The 23,310-nt window shown below is 40.3% G+C and overlaps 1 protein-coding gene across 4 annotated transcripts; it reads left to right on the top strand.

Moving 5' to 3' along the window:
* The first annotated feature begins 630 nt into the window (after positions 1 to 630).
* Positions 631 to 22,824, top strand: arhgap22a (Rho GTPase activating protein 22a). 4 transcript variants are annotated; one of them, XM_084735946.1, is made up of 11 exons: positions 631 to 826; positions 1,076 to 1,175; positions 10,178 to 10,374; positions 11,811 to 11,898; positions 16,919 to 17,047; positions 17,523 to 17,733; positions 17,829 to 17,961; positions 18,049 to 18,122; positions 20,032 to 20,153; positions 20,262 to 21,273; positions 22,578 to 22,824. In XM_084735946.1, the coding sequence occupies exons 1-11, from the start codon at positions 824 to 826 to the stop codon at positions 22,795 to 22,797; spliced, it is 2,289 nt and encodes a 762-aa protein (XP_084592072.1). In that variant the 5' UTR covers positions 631 to 823; the 3' UTR covers positions 22,798 to 22,824. The 4 variants fall into 4 exon arrangements, with proteins under 4 accessions (XP_084592072.1, XP_084592071.1, XP_084592073.1 ...); XM_084735945.1 differs by lacking the exon at positions 631 to 826 and adding an exon at positions 899 to 952; XM_084735947.1 differs by lacking the exon at positions 631 to 826 and adding an exon at positions 3,639 to 3,765.
* The last annotated feature ends 486 nt before the right edge of the window (positions 22,825 to 23,310 follow it).

The raw sequence follows: 23,310 nt of genomic DNA, 5'->3' as shown, positions 1-23,310 counted from the left end.
GTGACCCTGAAATCAAGGTAACACTTTATTTGAAGGGGTGTGCATTAGACTAATATACATAAATAATAATCAGTCCACAATACATATGAAATATATAATTATAGTCACATTGCCAAGGGTTACTTGGTTACATGTTTGATCATGTCATTAAAAAATAGCAGTTGTGGAATCATGATAGTTTTTCACAGTAACTAATTATTTATTATAAAAAGCACATCAGATTATATATGTAGGTTATTTGTAGACGAGCACTTGAAAAAGATAAGAAAATGGTAAAAATGCATGTTTAAATACATTACTAATTACAAATAACGCTATGCAATTTGTGTTCAGCAGCTGACTACATCTCAAAGTAATGTGACCCAACCCTGGACATAGTCAGCCAGTGTCAAAACCAAATACATTTGACAGTTTAATGTAATTTTAAATACACATTTTCCCAGCTTTACTTTTCTGTCTGCAGCCTTTACTAACTGTGAACTGAAACTACCGTCTTTACTCTCTTCACAGCCACAAAACTCTACTGAAAAAACATTTTCTCATCACAGCATGGGAGCTGCAGTTATACTCATAATATTTTTTACACAGAAGTCAGCAGATTTCACTTCTCCATTGAGGCAACTCACTTCCTTCAGTGAGAGACAGACTGAAAAAGAAGAGGAGGACCGCAGCGGGAGAGCGTCACACAGCTGTGTTTTATTTCTCTGTGGATCAGTACCTACTGTAGCACAGCAGCTACGTGGGACTGCGTGATGCCTTCATGTGCGGCACAGAGAGTCCGGCTCCAGACTGAGAGTCGTCTGGTCTGCCCATCCGAGATGACATGGCAAGTAATACTCTCATGACTGTCTTCATTTCCTTCCTTCTATCAGAGTCTGTTCACATCAGCATTCTTCAGGCACACGTCATCGGTGTGTTCATGATGGCAGCTATAGTAGTCCCTTCTCTGTGGGTATGTGGATGTCATTCAGATTTGTTTCTTGGTGGTTATCAATTAAGTGGACGACTGAGATTTCAGCATTGCCATTGTTCAGACCTTCAGTGTGTGTGTTTTGTGTGTGTGTTATGGCTCTAGAAATGGCCTCAGGGGAGAAGGATACACTGTGTATACGGATTCACAGCCATGAAACCATCCAGGACTCCTCCGACTAGTGACAAACCACAGGAATCTGCAGGTAAAGCTCTGTTTTTAATGGAATCAACTAATGTTTGTTCATTAATTTAATGTAAATATTCAAGTTTTATTTATTTAAGTTAATTAAACTTAAACTTTCTAGTTTATTTTCAGTTCCAAACTTGAAGTCTTTGGATTTGAAATTGAGTTGAATGAATGTACTGTACAGAGTTCAATCAAAGCATTAATTAAGTTTCTAAAGAAACATGATCAACATATTCACAGACTTCCCAGCATGCGTCATTTCAGAGTTGCCAGAGACCCTTCTTTTTTTGTAGACTGAAGAAAACATATATGATGAGAACTTCTGTGTGTCTCTAATACACATTATGATAAGTCATGGTTGTTTATATTCACATTAATGAAATCACTGCAAACTACGTTGACATTTACACTTAAAATGTAATAAATTCACAGGGATCAGTTTCACATATCGTCTTGGTGTCAGTGCTTGAACATGGAAGCTCCAACAAGAGCAGCTTTGTCTGAAATGAAGAACTGACTCTTCAAACTGAGAAAATATGAAAGGAAATCAAATGTGTTTGTAATGTTCTTCTGTCTGACAAGCGCTGTTTGTTCAACTTAATATCTTAGGCTTATTGAACATATTTTAAAGTACAACTAGATTAATATCAAGTTTATTTGGCTAGAAAGGTTTATTTGTTTCGAATCATTACAAAAATGCTTCCACTTGTCTTTTCAAATTCAGTCAGCTTAAAATCTGAAGGCATCCTGCACACCAACCTTTTTAACTGTTAGAACAAATAGTTTATTTCTACAGTTTAGTTGAGCTCTCATATACAGTAAATCTCTTAATTTATATATTATATTATATTATATTATATTATATTATATTATATTATATTATATTATATTATATTATATATTTAGCTGGGTCCTAGTCTGATTCACTGGATGTACTTTGTGGGTATAAACTTGCCATTGGACAGCTTGTTTCTGTTGGCATCACAGCATCTGCTGTCTGCGTTTTCCCCAAGTTCCCAGGAAACAACAACAACCTCAGACATAGCAACCTACATGCTACCTTAAACTTTTCACCTCCTGATGTGCAAATATTCCACCAAAACAAGGTCCACGCCGACACTGTTTTGCAGGGACACCATCGCTACATCCTGACGTTAGTTCTGCAAAAGACGTGTGATTGGTTTAGAGAAATACAAACAAGCCAGGGAGGGTTTTTTCCCCTATAGCAGTGTGATCTGATGAGATCTGGTTAGTGAGACAATCTGGCTCCAGACAACCTAACATCTCTATCTGCATGACTTCTGTCTGTCTTTTAGGGTCTGAGGTGTTTTTTTTTTTTTACTAAAAATGTACCGTGACTTCTTTGTAAAGCCTGTATGAAGACAGTTTGTGGTGTTAGCCATTTGTCACTGATGTATTATGTTTGAGCTGAAGAGGTTATTTTCTTCTTATGAGAAATCTTAGTGAGCTCTCCCTTCTAGCAGCGTCTCTGTCTCATCCAGCCTCTTGAGCTGCAGCATTTATCGGCTTTATCACATCCACTACAGCCCCACCAGGCAGAATAGGAACAAGAACATCACACCCCTGAGTGTTGTGGCTTTCAACCATACAGATTGCTGAGTGACTGAGTGGTGTGGCATTTCCCTTCTGACTATAAATCTGAGCTTGAATAAGTCGGGACGGTAAATATGAGGGAGGGACAGTGGAGTTTTGTCAGTTTTAAACGCGTCCACCCAAATTTATTATGCAACGACTTGGCCGCTTGGTATGTATCAAACATTAAGGCTGGGCCACATCAACAAGGATTATTTTTTCAACCAGATTAAATCATAGTTTCACTTTAAACTATGTTGCCTCAAACTTTAAAACTAATCTACTAATCTTAAAATTAAGAAAGATTAAATTTAAACCATTCCAATTAAAACTGTAATTCAGTATTAACTTTAAATTTACACTTAAGGAGATTTAACTTTAAAAATAACTGCCTTTTTAAAATGTACTGAGCAAAATTATTCTCTGTTCTCAGCCATCTTGAGCAGGTTAACCAGGCTAACTACCTGTTTACCTAGCAAACAAACAATGTTATGTTTTGCTAAAATTTTAGCTAGATAGCAAACAATGTTGTTCTAGTAAATAATGCAATGTTTTATTGTGGGATACAGAGCAGCCAAAAGTTAACCCTAAAGATCCCATCAGCATTAATTAATGTATTAATTAATTAATTTATTTATTTATTTAAATTTTGATAAGGAGGAAACTCTTGAATTTTGGTTTACATCACTAAACTTTACCAAATGGAGATTAGTTTTTAATTGTGCAACAGAGCTCTGCTCAAGTTTAAATCTGGATTTGCTTGTTTTTGCACCTAGTTTTGCTAAAATAATCTCTGATTAAATGAATATTTATCGGTGCAATCCAGTCTAAAGGATGAGAATGGTGTCAGCTGAATCAAATGTATTGATCTGAGGTTTTATTTCAGGTACTGAGACCATAATCAAATCTCCATGAGCAAACAACTGAAGGGATTGTGAAGCAGTGATGAAGGAGCAGATGTAAAGAAATGGGTGACGAGACAGAGGACAACCAGACAGACATATTTATAGACGGTGAGAAACTGATACTGAGAGTGTGCAGCAGAAGGGAGAGAGACAGACAGGGGAGAGATAGGGAGTGGGCAGGGCTCGAGGTATGTGAGAACAACAGCACGCCGGGCCAGCGGGACAGACGGGGGGAGTGAGATGAAAGGAAGGAGGGGAGGAAAAGGAGAGGAGTGTGTGGTTAAGTGCTCGTGAGACAGTGTCCAAGTGCAAGACGGTGGTGAGAGGGAGAGATGCTCTGAGAGGATGAGGAGTAACAGGGCGAGGCAGCAGCGAGAGGAGCTGAGCATGTGTGTGTGTGTGTGAGGAATAGTGTGTGAACAGAGGGATGCAGTCATGTCTCTGTGAGAGGGAGCAGCACAGCAACGGTAACCATGCTGAGCCCCAAGATAAAACAGGCACGCCGGGGTAAGCACAGTCCCCCCTCCTCCTCTTTCTCCATCCTGTCCTCCTCTGTGCTCCATCTCTTTTCTCTCTGTCCATGCTTCTCTCTGCAGTCTATCTCTTCCCTGTCTCATTGCATCTGCAGAGCTCCGTCTGTCCTGCTGTCTTTGTGATAATGTATCATCAATATTCTTGTCAGTGCTTTCATTGATAATGACATCAGAAAGGTGTAACAGCGCCATGTTAGCACCAGTGTCATTCTGCATCCCAGTGACCATTGTTATCAGCAGTGACCTGAGTTTTCTTGCATGATCTGAAGTGGTGATGCCTTTATCTTCTGCTCATTGAGAGTTAACAGGCTCTACTACAGGATGATGTAATCCCTCTTGTCTCCTCATTACATCGTCCTCATTCCTAGAAGATTTGATCCTGATGGAGATACTGTGGGTTGTAGTAAAACATGGCTGCTGGAAGGATGATCCTCCCTCCTACAGTGGTCTGCATCCTGACATGTTCACACCTGAGCACATGACCGTATCTCTGTTTATTCAGGGTTTAGTTTTTGGTTGGCTGGTTGGTTGGTTTTGAGCGGGCGACAGATGGATCAGAGGTGGTGAGAGGAATGTGGGGCTCTCTCTGCTCCTGTAAATCACAACAGCTGACTGTCAAACATAGTTCCTCTAACGCGGGGTAAAATCCACTTGTGGCCGCTGAAGTCTGGACGCCTCTCACATGACTGTGGGAAGGTGAATAAGGAAGCTGTAAATCACAGGAACGACGCCTGGCACCCAGATTATCACGATGCAGAGTTTAGAGACTTGCTGTGCTCTTCATAGCAGGTGGTTGCCATAGACAACCGACTCACACTGTTTCAGGTTGCCCCTGGCGAGTTGTGACAGTTGCCAACTTATCTCAAGGAAATAGACCGGCATTGGTTTTTAGAGTGTCCACAAAGGCATTTCCACCCTGACGGGAGATAAAGGTCTGTGAGGATTTATGATCTTCTTGAATTAATTTACATTAGGAATGCTGATAATGATAAATCATTGATTGGTTAATTGTCACTAAGAATTTAACTGATTAAAAATGTATTTATTGATCATCTATAAATGGCAGTAATCGCACCTCAGAGACTTTGTTGAATAAGGAAACTTAAAATGAGAAAAAAACATTTTGTACCTTTTACTTACTTATTAACTATTAATTGATTGTTAGTGTTTTGAACTATCGGTTAAGGAAAATGCACAAAATTTGCAACCCTCTTTCACAATTCAGTATGAAAATGGACATAACACTGCACAATATTGGCTCACAGCACCTTTAAAGTGACAGAACAAAAATATATTTTTTCCTCTGGCTGTAGTGCTGATGAGCCATCTATACCCCTTTTTCAGACACGTGCTGACTTGGTTTGACTCGGTTTGACTTGGCTTGTCAGCCCAGTACAGCAGGGGTTTGCATCTCCATTACAGCAGGGTGTCTGGTGTGTCTTTTACCTGAAGACGAGCTTAGTTTGAGTCGAGTGGTTGTAAAATGGTGAACAAACACTTCAGTTCCCATAAATTCATTGAATTAAAAGCCCTGTGTTATTTTGTTTTATTTTGCAGCAGCAAAATCAGGGGTTTGGGTTTTCGTCAGCGGTGACTTAACACAATTCCTATCCTGCTGAAAGCAAACATGAAACAGCAAAATAAAGCAGACACCTGAAAGTACAAACAGTGACGAAAGAGAGAAACTAAACTTCAAACCACAGATAATCAATTAGAAGTTAGAAACAAAGAGAGCTGAACACACGTTTAAAAACGTCTTTGTCTCTGCTTTCCTGAACAGATGTAAGTTCAGTCCCACAGACTCCTTGGAGGTGGGTCGGGTTTGCTTTGGCTCCGCTCCAGAGATAGTCCATCTCAGGTGCGACTCAGCACATTTTGACTTGGCGCAGCCAAAAGTGCCAATGGAAAAGCTCCACTAGATTGTCATGATGTGTTGTCAGCATTGTCTCTTTCCAAAAATCATGACCTGATTACTCACGATAACCCACAGACCTTGTTGTGGGCACTTTCATGTGGGAACTACTTTCTCTCTATGGTAGAAACTATCAAGACTACTTTCTTTCTGCAATAGGAACGACTGGAACTTTCTTTCTAGTATGAAACTGCTCACAATCATAATTTCTGGAGAGAGACACTGGTGTTAAATTTTTCAAAAGTACTTTTTGGTGCTTTGAGGACCACAGGCCGAGTGCCACTTAGTTCCATTATATTCAAGAGAAGGCAGATATCTCTACACCTGACATCTCTAAATTTTTGCAAGTCACACCAGAACAAAGTAGATGAATAAAACGCACTACAAGCTGAAGAAGAAAATATGTATTTTTGATTTTGGGCTGCACTGTCCCTTTAAAGAGCCTTATTTTGTATGTGTGTTTAGCTAATGTTGCTGCTTCATTTCTCCTCTGGCAGTCATTGTCTTATTCTCGACCAGCTGTAAAAAAGTAAGACCATAAAAGATGATGGGAAGGAGGAGAAGTGCCTCTGCTTTCTCCTTCATGAGCACAGTTGGAGAGTGCAGCAGCAGCAGCAGCCACTTCGGTTTGCTCACCACGTTTTGTGCGCTTGCCATCTCTCATTTGCTGTAATGGTATTCTCCTTTGATTAGATTCCCAGCTCTGCTCTCCTCTGACCCTTTTATGCAGCATCATACAGCATCACAGAGCTGGATCTGCACTCACAAGCTTAGATGTAAGTCCAGAATCCTAAAGCAGTTAAGTAGTGTAGAGTCTGACGGGAAGAGGTTATTGGTGTTTGAGGCTTCTCTCCATTATCTGCGTGGATGAATAATCATCGATAAGAAGGGCCTGAGTCAACTAGATATGATCCTTTTGATACTGTAAAGATGCAGAATTACCACTTAGGACTTCATGCTATGTCATCATTTACTCCTGATTTCAATTATGAGCTCAGTAACACTTTATATATAATAGGTAATAAGGTCCTTATAAGATGCTTATCAACAGTAATGTGTGTTAATAAGACAATTTAAGTTGTAATAATAGCATAATAAAACATGTTTATCATGAGATTTACATATAAGCACATAAGAAACTTGTTAACAGTCTGGACAAGACGTGGACTTAATGGCGTCAGACGTACACTAAGAGAAATCTAACTAACGCAATTTTTTAAATAAAGAAAAGCAGATTAGGAGAACAGGATGTCATTTCAAGTTCCTATACTCCACAAAAGTAGCCTGTGATCATTGAAGCAGAAAGCTGTGTACGACTCATTCATTACATTTCATTACTTCAGCTACTACCAAAATACACTTTTTACAGTGCAGGATCAGGCCAAGTCTACTTACAGACAGGTGACATATTTGCAACATGAAACTTTGTTCCATTTCCTTTAGATTTCCACACTTCTGTAGAATTCTAGCATGAAACATAACTTTGGTTGTTTATAGCACAACAACATTTGGCATGATGAAGAAGTGAAATAATCAATTTGGGTATATGTATCTAAATATATCATTTACCACAGCTGTAAGGTGCAGGAAAAACTTGAAAATGCCCCTTGAACATTCATGAAACAAGCTTGAATTTGACTTGTGACAAGGTGTAGGAACCCTGACTTAGTACAGTTTTGACGTACTGAAATAATAATTAGTAATTAGTAATTATACTTTAAGATGCTTTAGAACTTCTGTGTCTCTACATTTCTGAGGAAAAACTATATTTTTTACTCTAATCAACTAATAATGAGTTTAAATGTGATGCATTCTAATAGATTAAACAGTGAATAAAGTAGTTTACATTTGATCCACTGTGAACAACACAACAACAAACAGTAATGCATCATTAATTTATTATTTATGATGTTATGACTGACTGGAGCCATTTTCATACATAATGAGTTATTTTATACTTTACTGGTGGAATGTAACTCAGCACATTTAGACAAATTTGAGGTACTATATTTGTACTTTTCTTTAGCATTAAAATGTTGTGCTTTACTACAATTCAAAGGGAAATATACTTTTCACTGCTCTACTCTTATAGATATAGTTACTAGTAAGGATATAGCAACAGCAAAAAATAAGATACTAAAACAAATGAAAAAAAGTATTTTATTAAATAACAAATCTCATGGGTTCAGCATTTTTTGATTTGTTTTGTTCCCATACAATTTGTTTTTCCTTTTAACTTGAATTGCCTCTGCTTTCCGTCTTAAATTAAATAAAAGTAAACAGTCAAAGTAAACAGTTTTGAATGAATGAACCACTCTGGCAATGAGTGTTTGAATTCTACAGCTGCATAACAAAAACAGTCAGTAGCAATTCTTTTACAAAACAAAGAATAAATATAATAAAATGGTTAGATGTATATTATTTTATATTTTATGAGGTGTTGCACTTAGAGTAACATTATTCCAGAAAACATAATGATGTGGTCCTTGTCCACAAACAGTTTTATATAACAGTTCCTCTCTGAGATTTCCTGCCTCGTTCTTATAGCTGTACAAGACGCACTTATGACTGCTGTATTTATAGATCCTGCTCTGCCTGCCTCTGCTGTCAGCGTACAGTTTTGTTAATGACTGCTTCACGTGGCCCCGTCTCTACTCTTCATCCCTTCCCGGCAATCATGACTCTGCAAATGAAGGACGTCCAGAAAGGGGAGAAATAGAATGAGGAGTCCAGACAGAGAGCTGATAAGCACGAGGGAGAGGAAACAGGAGGGAGATTTCAGTCTCGGCCCGTGCAGATACCTTCCCTGCTGTCCTCAGCAGAAAGCAAGATGCAATTAACAGGAAAAAAAGAGCCATTGATTTCTCTCTCCTCTCACTCTGCCTTCTGTTTATCTCTCTCCCTCTTTCTCTCCCCCGCCGACTCCCCTGGGATCACTCTACTGTCGCTGTTCGCTCTATACCTTTGGCATACCTTTGCTAATATATAATCCATGCCTGTAGTCAGTTTGTAGCAGTTAAAATGCAACCTGATCCGAAGCAGAACTCGCCTCTGTGCAGCAGTGAAATTCAGAATAATATATGCCCTCATTAATATCTGAAACACATAATAAAATGTAATGGAACAGATTCGCTCTCTTTGAAATAAAAGTGCTAACCAGAACCGTATAGGGTTCTTCAGCTTGTCTCAATTAAAACCCTGTTTGATTCCTGGTAGAACCTTTTTAGAAAGGTTCCAGCTGGAATCCTTTCAGTGGGTTCCACTTAGAACTTAGCATAAAGGGTTATACCTAGAACCCTCTGTGAAAAGTCCCACCCAGAAGATGTTTTATAGAGAACCCTTCTTGGTTATACCCAGAACCCTTGCAGGTGGTTCTACCAAACCCCTTATATATTCCAAGGGTTTCATCTGGAATCCTCCCAGGGAGATCCTAAAACATATTTTTATCAAGGTTTCACCAATAACCCTCTTGTCTTTTGAGGGTTCTATGAAGAACCATTCTGTATTCTGCAGATGATGCAAAAAAATCCACCATTTTAACAATCTATTTACACAGAGAAAACATATTTTAACAGCCATGCTTTCAACAAGAGAACGCTTTGTTTCCAAACAGCGTTTATTGGATGAAAGGGGTTCTTAATGCTCTGACAAAGAAGCATTGACAAACTTTTTCTGCAAAAAATGGTTCTTCAGAGGTAAATGGTCCTGGGTAGACCCTCAGCCCTTCAGGAAGAACACGTTTGGATTTCTTATTTCTAATAGTGTAGGATTTCATCTTAAAGCAGGATGTCTCTGCTGCAAAATGGAGGCCATGCCTTGGTAGACTGACTTAAGAAGAAATCTGGATGCATGGTCAAACCTGTGGGTTTAGCTGTACCCGTGGGAGACTTGTGTGAATAATGATTCAGGACCATCGCTGGGTAAATTTTTAGATTAACTGCAGAACAACAAAGAAAGAAAATCCCAAAATAACATCTATTCTCTGTCTTTATGTAACTCTCTGTTTCTTCATCTTCCTCTGTCTCGCTCTTATTCTAATGCCCTGTTTCCTGTGTCTGTGTGTGCGTCCGTGCAGCACGGTCGAAGAGCATGGTGCTTGGAGAGTTGTCTCGGGTGTCCAGGCCCTGCTCTCCTCTGGATCAGGAGAAAGCACTGAAGGCAGGCTGGCTGAAGAGACAGCGGAGTATCATGAAAAACTGGCAGCTGCGTTGGTTTGTCTTGAGGACAGAAGCTCTGTATTTCTACAAGGATCAGGATGAAACCAAGGCACAGGTGACGCTAACACAAACACACATATACACATGTACACATTTATAAGGCAGGTATAGCTGATGTCACCTGTTGCCAGGAGGCTGCACTGCTGCATGTTTGCATTCATTCTCATTCGAAGCCTGATACATATTCAAGTTTCATGAATTTCAGTGACTCCCCCAGGGCCAGTTGACCCACTGTGTGTTCTCCAGCTCTGAAAATAGCTTATTGATCAGGCAACAAAATACATTTTGTAGCCTTCAAGTGAAATTAAACACTTTTCTCCATAATAAGCTGTATGGATAACACTTTATTTTAAGGTCTGTATAATAAGCATTCATTAATAGGTAACAAAGCCCTTTTAAGTCCTTATAACACACTTATAATTAACATCATTATTTGTTAATAATAATATGTGTATTAACTCAATTTATATATGTTAATAATAGCATCATAAACATGTTAATTGCTTGATTGTAAGGCTTTTAGTTAAGTTAATAGCATAGTTAACTGTTAATAAGTTCCTAATAAAGGATTTATTCATCTTAACAAGGCATTGTTTTAGCTTTAGATTCGGTAGCTGCAAAAAGCATAGTTAACTGTTATGTTACTTAAATGTTAAGTGCATACTAAATGGTTTATTAAGCCTAACACGGCATTGTTCTGCTTTAGATATAGCAGCTGCAAAAAGTGTAGTTTGTAATTCTATTATAATCTAACCCATAAGTCTTTTATTAACATCTTTCAGCATATAAACTGTTAACAAGATCCTTATACATGCTAATAAATGTCTTATAATGTAAGGATAATCATATTTCTGACAAAATTGATAACTTATGTAGTTAATATCACATAACAATGTTAGTGAAACTCTGATAAGGACGTATAATGGACCTAATACTTGCTTATTACGAGGACCTTAATGTAAAGGTTTGCCGCTAAAAGCTCTTATGTTTATGTTTTGGTGCTGGATAAATATCCATTCATTTTTCACAGAAAAATCATTAAAACATTAAGACATTCCCACAATGTACATCACGGCCGTGGAGTGTTGTTATTGCCCCGACACACACACTGATAATGTGGTAACTAGCTGCCCTGTGGTTCTGCTGTGAGCACTTAGTTGGTGACCTTTGACCCTCTCTATGCTGGAAGGATCAGAAATGCATGTACATCAGGAAGCGCCGGAGAGCTAAATAGATGAAGAGATGTTTCCCTGAGTCATCCCTCCCTCCATCATCGCTCCCTCCCTCTGCTGGACAGATGCCCAGAGCTGAGTGTACTCAGAACTCCATAATGTTTAACATGCACTGTACACGGCCAAGTCCAGAACCACTAATTGATTTCTTGTTTGGCCCTTGAATATCATTGACATGGGTGTTTTCCTCACGTCTGTCAGTCTGTCAGTCCGTCCGTCTATCTGTCTATCTAACACCTTCCTCTCCTTTCTCCTGCAGGGTTGTATTCCTCTTCAGGGCAGTCAGGTCAATGAGCTGCCTGCCAATCAGGACGAGCCTGGTCGCCACCCGTTTGAAATTGTTCCAGGTGAGTTGGCATGGTGACAACTCCGATGTGTGAGGGAGTGAGCAAGCAAGTCTTGTTCAAAGTGATGCTGAACCATCTGTTTAGTACTGAGTGTCACACAGGAAATAAAAACACTGGGACTCACTTTAGATTTTTATTTCAAATTTTATGATCAAATCTAATATCGTGAAATATAATTTTCCACCACAGAGGAGACCAACTTCAAATGACTTTTGCATAAAAAGAGATCAAGATCAAAGCTAGATTCAGAACTAAGGGTTCAACACCTAAAATAAAATAACATAAAGGTCCTAACTAGAACCATAATGGGTTAGGAGAACCCTTTTTGGTTTCTGCTAGAACCTTTTGTAAAGGTTCTACTCTGAACTCTTTCAGAGGGTTCTACCTAGAAAACAGCACAAAGACTTATACTTGAGCCATCTGTGGTAGGTTCCCCCCAGAAAAATCCTACGAGAAGTTTTACAGTGAAACTTTCTATTGTGTAATGTTTTCACCTAGAACCCTCTGGCAGTTCTGTCAAGAACCTTTCCACCTTCTGGGTGCTAACAAGGAACCACCCTGGGAGTTCTACTAGGAACTTTTTTACATTTGAAAGTTTTCATCTGCAACCCATCCGGGGGTTTCTACAGAAAACCTTATTTTAAATTCCAAAGGTTATGTCCAGAACCCTTGAAGGGGGCTTTACTGGGAACCACTTTACATTGTGGTACAAAGAACCCTTGACAAACCCTTGTAGAAAAAGTTCTTGAAAGCTGAAGCTTCAGCAATTCTCAAAGAAGTCTATCTTTCAGAAAGTTTTTTTTTTTTTTTAAATGGTTCTTAATGGAAGTTTCAGTGTTCCAAAGACCCCTTGAAGAACCCTGTCTTCAACAGGGTTTCTTCTTTCGAAGAGAGTAGGGACTTTTTGGTGTTCAGAAGGTGATGAAACCCAAAATCCTGGAACGTCACTGCATACACTAAAGCCACAAGAACATTAACCCGATTCCAGGTTTGCCATAAATTACAGTGTCTATTTGTGCTTCTTGAAATTGTGATTATACTGTACATGCAGCAGGTCACATCCTCTGTGTAAACCCTGTCAACGCAGAATCAAAGTGATGAATGGAAAAAAACAGAAATAAATCGGAGCTACATGTGAGTCACAGGCTGTAACACATGCATGAAATATTCAGAACAGCAGAAGGGATGTGAGTGTCTGAGGGTTAAACAAGGACTTCATTCATCTCTGCTCTTGACAGCGTGGGGTTGGCATGATTACAGTCAGAACAGTGGACAGTATACAGCACATAGATCAGAGGCTCTGCTGGGTGGAAGAAGAAGCTGTACATAGAAAGTTATGAAGTTAAGAGTTGGAAGATTTGAGGCTGTTTGCATTGTTAATTGCCGTGAAGGTAGTGCCTCTGTTTGGCTCTCATGGAATGGCTTTTTGAATCATATCATCATAGATTCACCTGCAAGCATTTGTTCTTCTTAAGGGCTGCCTCTGCTCAGCTGTAGCTTGTGTTTACCACTGGCAGTGCAGGTTCAACATGGGCCATTACTGCAGCAGGTTGACTAACACCCTGACAGTTTATCCTGAGGATGAGCTCTCGGTTAATGATGGTAGTAAGTACATTTTTCTCAGCTTTGATTATCAAAGAGGAAGAGGAGGAGGCTTTGTATATTATACCCTATCTCTTTTAAAAGCAGATTGAAGTGCTGAAGGTATTTTATGTATGTCTCTCTGTCCTTAGCTTTCTGTGTTGGCAGGATTGATGTGTTCTTGGCATAACATTTTCACTTTTGCAGAAGCGACCCTGAGATAAACATACAGTTCTGCAGCAGAGGTCCTGCAGACATGTGCACAGAAACAACCGTAATACTTTCACTTTGTGCACTCTTACAAATAAAGATGCTAACTAGAACCATAAAGGGTTCTTTGGCTATTCTCCATAGGAGAACCCTTTTATAAAGATTTAGCTTGGAACACCTTCAGAGAGTTCTACCTAGAACTCAACATTAAGGGTTATGCATAGAACTATCTGTGAGAGGTTTCAAGCACAACCAACTATAAGAGGTTGGTGTAATGGTTCCACCCAGAACCTTTTCTGGGGGTTCTATCCAGAACCTTTCCTCCTTCTAAGGGTGCTAACAAGAACCCACCCAGGGTGTTCTACAAAGAACCTTTTTGTACTTCAAGGGTTTTATCTAGAGCACATTCAGGGGGTTCTGCCGAGAACCTCTTTAAATTTTGTCTAGAACCCACCAAAGAGGTTCTACAGAGCACCCTTTTATGTTAAGGTACAAAGAACCCCTCACAAGCCCTTGACAAACTCTTCCAAAAGGGGTTCTTTGGGTGAAAGGGGTTCTTAAACTGGAACCATTTAGTCTTAAAAAGAACCTTGACAAACCCTTTCTTCAAAAAAGGGTTCTTCAGGAGGAACACTTTTGGAACTCTTGTTTCTGAGAGTGTATATCTGACAACACTGGTGTGTCAGTTGTCTCTGTCTCACCTCTTGGTGATCTGATGGATGCTACATCCACACACACACACACACACACACACACACACATACAGTACACACACATTCACACATTACCTGTGTGTAGAATTACATGAGTGTCAGCAGATTTAACAGCTACTGCAGCAGAGCAGCACAGAGCTAAATGGAACTCACTGCATCATTAGCAGCTGTGGTCACATCTCCCCTATTAGATTCTCGCAGTTTAAGTTTTCAATTATGTATGTGGCCTTTTTGTGTCTGAGCACTTCACTTAAAGGACCATTCCAGCTTTAAAGGTACAGTTCTACCCCAAATCAAATTTTCCTCTTACCTGTAGTGCTATTTTTTTCCATCTAGATAATGTGGGTGGGAGCTGCCAAGTTTTGGAGATATTAGCCATAGAGATGTCTGCCTTCTCTTGAATGGAACTAGATGGCACCCAGCTCATGGTGCCCAAAGCACCATTTGCAAAACTTGACGGCAATGTCTCTTTACAGCAATCATGACCCGGTTACTCAAGGTAATTCACAAATGTGAGCAGTGTCATGTAGGAGCTACTTTCTTTCTCCTGAACTACACCTGCCCACCATATCACTGTGCAGAAGGAAGCGTGCATCTAGTCATGGATGAGAGGATACAGCTCAGCCATGAATGTTTACATCTCAGGCTGTTACAAACTTGAGTCTCTTGCCCATGAGTAGATCCACGGGGCATGATTTCTCAACAGGGACTGCTGTTGAGTATTATAAATGTATTTTTTTTGCGCTTTGAGCACCACAAACCCAGTGCCGTCTAGTCCCACTATATTCCAGGGAAAGCAAACATCTCTAGGGCTGATATCTGCAAAACTCTGCAGTTCACACCAATACTTTCTAAATTTCAATTTGATATTGATCTATAGTTACTTTTATAAATACTGAACTATTCAGAATTGTTGATTAATACATCAAAGAAAGATGCTCATCATGATAAGTTATCTTCAAGTTTAGTTCTCTGCAACACAATGCCTATAACCGAATGATGTGCTTTGAAAGATGGTTATCAGTCATGCGAATTCGTGTCAATGGGCTAAAACATACAAATACACCACTGTGGTCTTTAACATGATGATGATGATGGCGTCCAGCATCACTTTGTATTGAGTGTTTTTTTAGTGTGAAGACGCAGAGGTAAAGGTCCTGGACAGAGAGAGACTGACTGAGAGCTATGGTGCAGTTGCCGGTGTCCACAGGGAACACTTCTCTTTCTGGGTCATTTCTCTCACACACAACACACTATGCACCACAGTGCAGGTCTTAGTAATGAATGCAGGTACTCATATACAGCCTACACAGCAAGGCATACGCAACCCTTACCAAACCCACTCACAGAAAGCTCAGTCTGTCGGACCGGTTTTATAAGGTTTTCGTCAGCACCAAATGTAAGATGGTTTTTATGAATAGCCGTTCTGATGCTTTTATCTCCATCTGTAATTAAGTAGTGCTTCCACCTCTTCAAGAGCTAGCAATTACAAAGTCGCAGAAAGAAAGAGAAATTCACAGTGTAATCAAAGCCAAACTAAAATAAACTAAAATGTCAAACTAAAATGTCAAACCGGGTGGTATCAAGCTGTGTGGGCTGCATGGCTAAGTCTTTGTACTTAACAGGGGTGCTGGAGCTAATAAGGTTATTGAAAGTATGCTGGTGTTTCTAGTCGGTAGAGAAATCTCATTTTCAGTTGATGCGGTTTATGTGATCAGCAAAGTCATTTGAAAAAGCTGTGTCTGTTCTGTGTCTGATACAGTAAGGGCAGATATTTATATATGTCCCAGCTGGAGCCACGATGGAGGGTTCATGAGTCAGTTTGCTACATTCTAGGTACAACAAAATAGTAATAATAATTACTTTTATATGCAGTACTTGGTTATTGTACTTGGTTGATTTGTTACCAGTCACTTAATCCATGTATTCAACATTTTGGCAGTAAAAAGAGACCCATGGCTATAAGTAGGCAGTGGACCAAACCAATGTGAGGCAAAATGAGGGATCAGATGCAATCTTTCAAAACTTGATAGCACATGCTTTTGTATCTGTAACACAGTAGTGTGTCACAGTACTGAACCTCACTTACTAACCTTGACGAGACACTGACAGACAAGACGGGATATATTTTAATTTTTTGATCACATTATTGCTAGGGACATGTACCAACCAGCCCTACACAATTCTTCTTTTTCTTTTTCTTGTTTTTTCAGATTATTTTTTGGGCATTTTTGGCTTCGTTTGAGAGTGACAGCTGAAGATATGACAGGAAAGTGGTTAGAGAGAGAGAGAGGGGATGACACGCAGCAAATTGGCTGCAGGTGGGAGTCTGCAGAGGACTGACAGCCTCAGCACACAGGGTACATGCTCCACCAACCGAGCCACGGGGGAGACACATCCCTACCCAATTCTACGCCCTCGTGACACAGCATATTAAAAGCACAGTGGTTTTGAGAAATGTAAAATCATTTTGTCCTATTGATTCAGAGGGTAATGAAATATGTTTGCGTTTTCAGGGGGGGCCGGAGAAAAGGATCGAACGGGTATAAGCCATGAATCATTCCTGCTGATGGCCAACTCTCAGAGTGACATGGAGGAGTGGGTCAGGGCCATACGTAGAGTCATATGGGCTCCACTCGGAGGAGGTGAGAGTCCTAAACATATGCATACACACAAATGTCAGTCACACATACTGAGAAGAAATAGAAATAATATCTCCTTTATCAGAAAGTAGTAAAGACCCTTTAGTAGACCCATATTAGACTTAATTAGAGGGTAATTAGGAAAACATTACTACAGAACTGCACTGTAAACTTAAGTGAAATCATATATCTGCTACTTGAGACACCTTCTTTGGCTTGTCTCATATAATTGGCAGTTCTTTGGTCAAATCATGTGATCTGCCTACAGTATTACAATAAGTCTGTGCAGTCACCCATAGAAAAAATAATTCCTCTACCTTCCAGCCTTTACTTGGTAGATCTGGCTTATTTGATTTCACTTTAATTTACAACACAGTTCTGTTGTAATGTGCCCCTAATTATTCTCTAATGAAGTCTAATAAAGGTCCAATTAGAGTCTCACTGATTGGTATTTGTTTTCCATGTTGTGTGGCTGCAGGTGTCTTTGGGCAGCACCTGGAGGAGACAATGTTGTACGAGGCCCAGTGCGGCCCTCAGCGTCTGGTCCCCTTGCTGGTCGAACAGTGTGTGTGTTTCATTCGTGAGCACGGGCTCAAGGAGGAGGGCCTTTTCAGGGCCCCCGGACAGACAAATCTTGTCCGAGAGCTGCAGGATGCGTTTGACCGTGGCGAGAAGCCAGTGTTTGACAGGTGATGCAGTGGGAGGAGGCATTTTATCTGTAGCAGCGTGCCAAGCTATAATCTGTGCTGGATAGTATTCTTTATGTCCACTCTGTGTCTTACAGTACCACAGATGTCCACACAGTGGCATCGCTGCTAAAGCTGTACATACGGGAGCTGCCGGAGCCCATAATCCCGTTTTCCAAATACACACAGTTTCTCTCTTGTGCTCAGCTTCTTATCAAGGACAAAGCAATGGTAATTACATGTCTGCTTAACACTTAACACCTGTATATCTGCAAACACTTGACTTGGCAATAAACATTTGATCTTTTTTTGTTAAAGGGAATCTTAGAGCTGGGCAAACAGGTGAAATCCCTTCCTCAGGTCAACTACAACCTCCTTAAATACATCTGCAAGTAAGTAAACTGTCTCTTGTCACCTACTGTGTATATCATTACTTATTAGTATTCAGATCCTTTACTTCAGTAAACGTGCTAATACCACTCTATGAAAATACTCCAATACAAGTGAAGTCCTGCATTCAAAACTTTATTTAAGTAAAACTATGTAAGTATAATCAGCAAAATATACTAAAACTATCAAAACTAAAAGTACTCACTGTGCAGTAAAATGATCCCAGTCAGTGTTTTACTGTTATATATGATGTATTTGGAATAATATTGCAGCTGCATTAATGTGTATGTCACATTTTACTGCCGTATTTGAACTGCATTATATATTTCTATAAGATCATCATATTTGTACTGCTGCTGTCCTGTGAGAGCCACATCGCTAAAATGTCAACTTGTCACGACCTCAGAAAAACAGCCATTTTCTGTTTGGTGACACTGCATTTTCCAGATAATCCAAGAAGTTTTTTAATCTGTTTTTTAAAGGATTAATATCTTTTTAGCTTAAGAGATGGTACAATTTTCTGTATTTTTTTGAGAATGCATTTTAACCTTTAAGTATTTACCCATTTAATGTAAGCTTTTTGGAATACATTTACAATTGTATATTATAAGAGTGTTTTCATTTCATTTTTCATTTTCTGGCTCTTTTTTTTATATTATAGTGTTTAATTGCTATTTGGTTTTTTTTGTTTTTTTTTGTTTCTTTGTTTTGACATGGGGAATGTTACAGACTAACTGTTTACCTGATAACGGTCTAATACCGAAGTATCACAAATAAATGTAATATTGCAAGTTAGACAGTGTGCAGGAATTCTTTTGCAACTTTTTGTTGCCCCTCTCCTACGCACTTGTCTCATCAAATAATGCATGAAGTTTTCTTTTGTTTTCTCAATCCAGTAGGAACACTCAGTCCTGTAGTTTATCAGAAAAAGTCACAGAGGAATAAAAACTACAATATTTGCCTCTGAGATGTAGTATAGAGTTGTATAAAATGGAAGTACTCAAGTACAAGTACCTTGAGTAAATGTAGTTAGTTACATTCCATCACTGAGTCCAGTGATGTGACTCTGATGGGTTTTCTTGTCACTGCTGTTTCCCATTCACTGTTTGATAATTCAAGATGTGAGAACCTGTCATGCAAGAAAAATAACATTCATTACACCCACATACTCGTCATCAGGGGAAGTGACATCACACTGATTGATTCTGAGTGTGTGTGATTGCACATCCTCTCAGCCTTTATATAAAGATCCTCAGCTGAGCCCACACACCAGACAGAAGCATGACTCACTCCTCCTTTTCATTAGTTTGAATTTTACTGAATAAAAAAGAAGCAGTGCTGTCAACGCTGGTGATTTTGAGGAAATAAAGGTTGCTCTTTGTTTTACAGTACACTAAAAAGACATGACAAGTTGTACTTTGTATTAGAATAGACAAACTAGAAATGATATGTTCCTTATTAGACAGTATTAGACCCTCATCACAGCACAACATTTCTGTAAATTTACGTTAAATCACAGATCTGCTGACACACCATCTTTGGTCCTATATAACTGGAACTAAAGTGTATTGTTTCCCAATGTTAGACCCTTATTAGACTTAATTTGGCAAACATGACAAGACAAATGTATCATAAACTAAAGTGAAATCACATATCTGCTACTTCTCGAACAATGACTACATCTTCCTGTCTCTCTAATGTTAGCTTTCACTGGGTAGATCTGGTGATCGTATTGTTTTTAAATAAGGAAGTAGCAGATATGTGATTACTGTACAGTTCTTTAGTAATGTGTCCCAAGTTACCCTCTTTGAAAGTCTAATAAGGGTCTAATAAAGTGTATAATACTGTCTAATAGTGCACTGTAAATTAAAGTGACCCAAATAAATTCTGCTTTTGGTTTGGTCTGCTCAGTTTCCTGGACGAGGTCCAGTCTCACTCCAACGAGAATAAGATGAGTGTTCAGAATCTGGCCACTGTGTTTGGACCCAACATCCTTCGTCCCAGAGTGGAGGACCCGGTCACCATGATGGAGGGTGGGTGATCGTGTCAATACACTGTATATTTCCAGTCACTATATACAATGCCATGAAACATTTCAAGTGGGTGTTTACCTAACTGTGTGTGTTTGTCATTATATACAGGAAGTTCACAGGTGCAGCACCTGATGACCGTGCTGATCAGTGAACATGCTGGACTTTACCAACGGGAGGAGACGGAAACTGAGACCAAGCAGCAGCAGCAGCAGAGTGCTCTCCAACGGTGTAAAGTGGAATGGCTCTCGCAAGAAAGCACTGACCCCCCACCTTCCTCAGGCACAGGCTCCAAAACCTCTAAAGAGAAACCCCAAGCCTCCACCCCTTCTACAGACAGTAAGCCAACTGCACCGAGCCCCGTTCCAACGCCAGAAAAGGGTGAGGACGGTCAGAGTGAAGGGAAGGGCAAAAGCAAGTCGGAGGAGAAAGTGGATGGAAAACCAGAGAGCAAAACTGAAGGGAAAGGTGGAAGTGAAGTAGCTGTTAGCCCCAGTAAACAGTCTAAAGCCCTGCCCTCCTGGAGGTGCTCCTTCAAGGGCAGTGCAGCATCTGGGGGCCCACGGGGGAAAATGGGGGGGTCAGCAGGGGATGTGTCAGCAGCTGGTGGGAGCAACTGGCTGATGAATGGCCTGTCGTCCCTGCGAGCTCACAGGCGCACCACCTCATCTGGTGAAAGACTCAAAGACTCGACTCTGTCTCTGAAGGATTCAACCCTCTCCCTTAAAGAGACCACTCTTTCACTTAAGGACTCGCAGAGAGACTCTGATGAAGACTCCCCTCAAACGTCCCTGTCCCACAGAGCCCTCCACCAGTCCCACAGACTGTCTGCGTATGACAACGTTGCCCCCTCCATTCTGAGCCTGCCTGCTGACACCTCCTCCATCTGGACGTCCTTTGAGATCTCGCTGGCTGAGCCGGAGGGAAGCGACAAGACAGTAAAATTAGGGCAGGGTCAAGAGAGACCCACAGAGGTGAGGGACAGTACAAACACTCTGGACCACAGTGCAAGCGGCACTGACGACGATCTCGCGGGAACAAATGAAGGTCTCGCCAACATGCTGACCGAGCTCAAACAGGAGCTGAAGAAACAGAGGACGAGCTACGAAACCTGCATTCGCAAGTAAGAATGAGTCACTTGTCATTTTATGTCATACAAACAGTAGACGATTTTATGTGGGATGAGAAGGGTGTGCCATTACCTTTGTTAGCAAAATGAGTAAAATACATCCCCCTTGTTAACCTGCCATGTGCAGGGACAGAGGAGTGGTTTAGCTGAAAATGTTAGTCTAATCTGCCTCTCCCATTGGTGCTTTACTTGGCTGAGGTTTGTGCAAGTTAGAATCTATAGTTGCGTTTCCACTGCAGTAACTTTCCTCAGGGACTAGGAACATTTGGAGGAACACAGTGCTTTTCCACCATAGGGACCTGGATCTAAATTAAGCTCCGGGGACATTATTTTACCCTTCAAACAGTCCCTGCTTGGGGAGTAGTACTTTCCAAAAGTACATGAACTTTGGGGGTGGGGCTTGCAGCACTTAACATTTCTGGTTGGTGCAGCACTCACAGCGTTTTATTTCAGCCACCATTTTTAAAAGTCCACAGCCGCAAAACAGTTTGGTTTTTTTTATGCCTCTGCATCGGTGATGGTAAACGACCACTTGGACTCTGGGAAGAACTGATTATATTTTGGTGGTAAAAAGTCACTGTGACCTCAAAACACATTTTTGGCCATAGCTACAGAACTCATGCGCTAATTATGACAAATTTTCACACAGGTATCTAAAAAGATAAAATGATGAGGTGATGACATTTTATATCCAAAAGGTCAAAGGGCAACTTCACTGTGACATCATAATGTTCAGTTCTCTATCAGTCCCCTGTACTGAAAGAACCACTTAGTTTTCTGAAAAGTAGTTTCTGGAACTGAAGGTTGTGGGTGATTTGGGTGGAAATGCAGCTATGGCCTCTACCACAACTCAGTTGTCAGTAAATCCATGGCGCTGTCCGTGGTGCTTCTGTGGCAGATGGATTTGTTTTTCTCAGAGTCCCGCCCTTCTGTCATTTTTGTCCTGGATCTGTTACGTTCTAACTTTTAGACTGGGTTGCACAAACAAAGATTAATTTAATCTGAGATTAGCTCTAATCGGAGGTTTAAATTGAGAAAAGGCAGCTTTTTTAAAAGTCAAAACTTGTGTGTAAGTTAATACTGTTTATACAGTTTAAAATTTTGGTGCAATGGAATTCAATTAAACCTCAATTTAGAGTAGACAGCAGCTGAGGTTTAAATTTTATCTTTCTGACTTTAAGTGAGTTTAAAAGTTGGTGCGGGTCAATTCTCCAGTTAAAACTTAAATCTCCTGCTGCATATAACCAACTAAAATCAGCATAAATTGTTAGTTACAACTTTGCTTTTTCTTCTTTGAGGTTGGAGGAGTCCTGCTCGAAATACCAGTCCCAGGTAAACCGCCTCGAGGAGGAGCTGGACCAGGAGAAGAAGAAGTTTCACATGCTAGAGATCCGACTCAGGAACTCGGAGCGGGCTCATCAAGACGCAGAGAACCGAAACATGCTGCTCCAGCAAGAGATGGAGGAGTTCTTCAAAACCCTCGGAGATCTGACCACAGGGGCCACAAGGACAAACTAGACCAAACCAACCTGCCTTCATCTGGTCCATCAGGAGGAGGAGGAGCTTGATTACTGGGAAGATCAGCCAGCCCCAAAGCTTTGAAGACCAAATACCTCTAGTGCAGTACTACTTGCCATCGTGTCCTCTTTAGTACAGCCGTCTTGTGCCTACACTGACCAGTGCCGGTGCCAAACGAGAACTCCTCTGGACCAAGCAGCTCTGATTTAACCATTCCACTAAAATCCCTTACTGTTGTACACCATAGGTCATGTAGCTGATTATTTATTGACTAAATTTCTGCCTTATATGTGAGGTACAGTCTTCCCATCCAAACCCTGTTCATCCCCCCTTAGAAGTCCTGATAGAAACTTTGACAGTAAAAGAATCAACAACGTGAGACATTAAAAATCAACTCCTTTATTTGCTAGAGTTGAAGGTAGACAGTTTCCATTTCTGATGTATATAATTAGTCTGTTAGTGAGGCAATTTCAGATCCAAAGGCTAAAATTCACACAACTGGCCTTACCAAAA

Source organism: Lutjanus erythropterus, chromosome 14, assembly GCF_056507025.1.
Source record: "Lutjanus erythropterus isolate fLutEry1 chromosome 14, fLutEry1.hap2, whole genome shotgun sequence".
Taxonomy (NCBI): domain Eukaryota; kingdom Metazoa; phylum Chordata; class Actinopteri; order Lutjaniformes; family Lutjanidae; genus Lutjanus; species Lutjanus erythropterus.
Note: the sequence above shows the minus strand (reverse complement) of the source record. Positions and strands in the feature narration are given on the sequence as shown.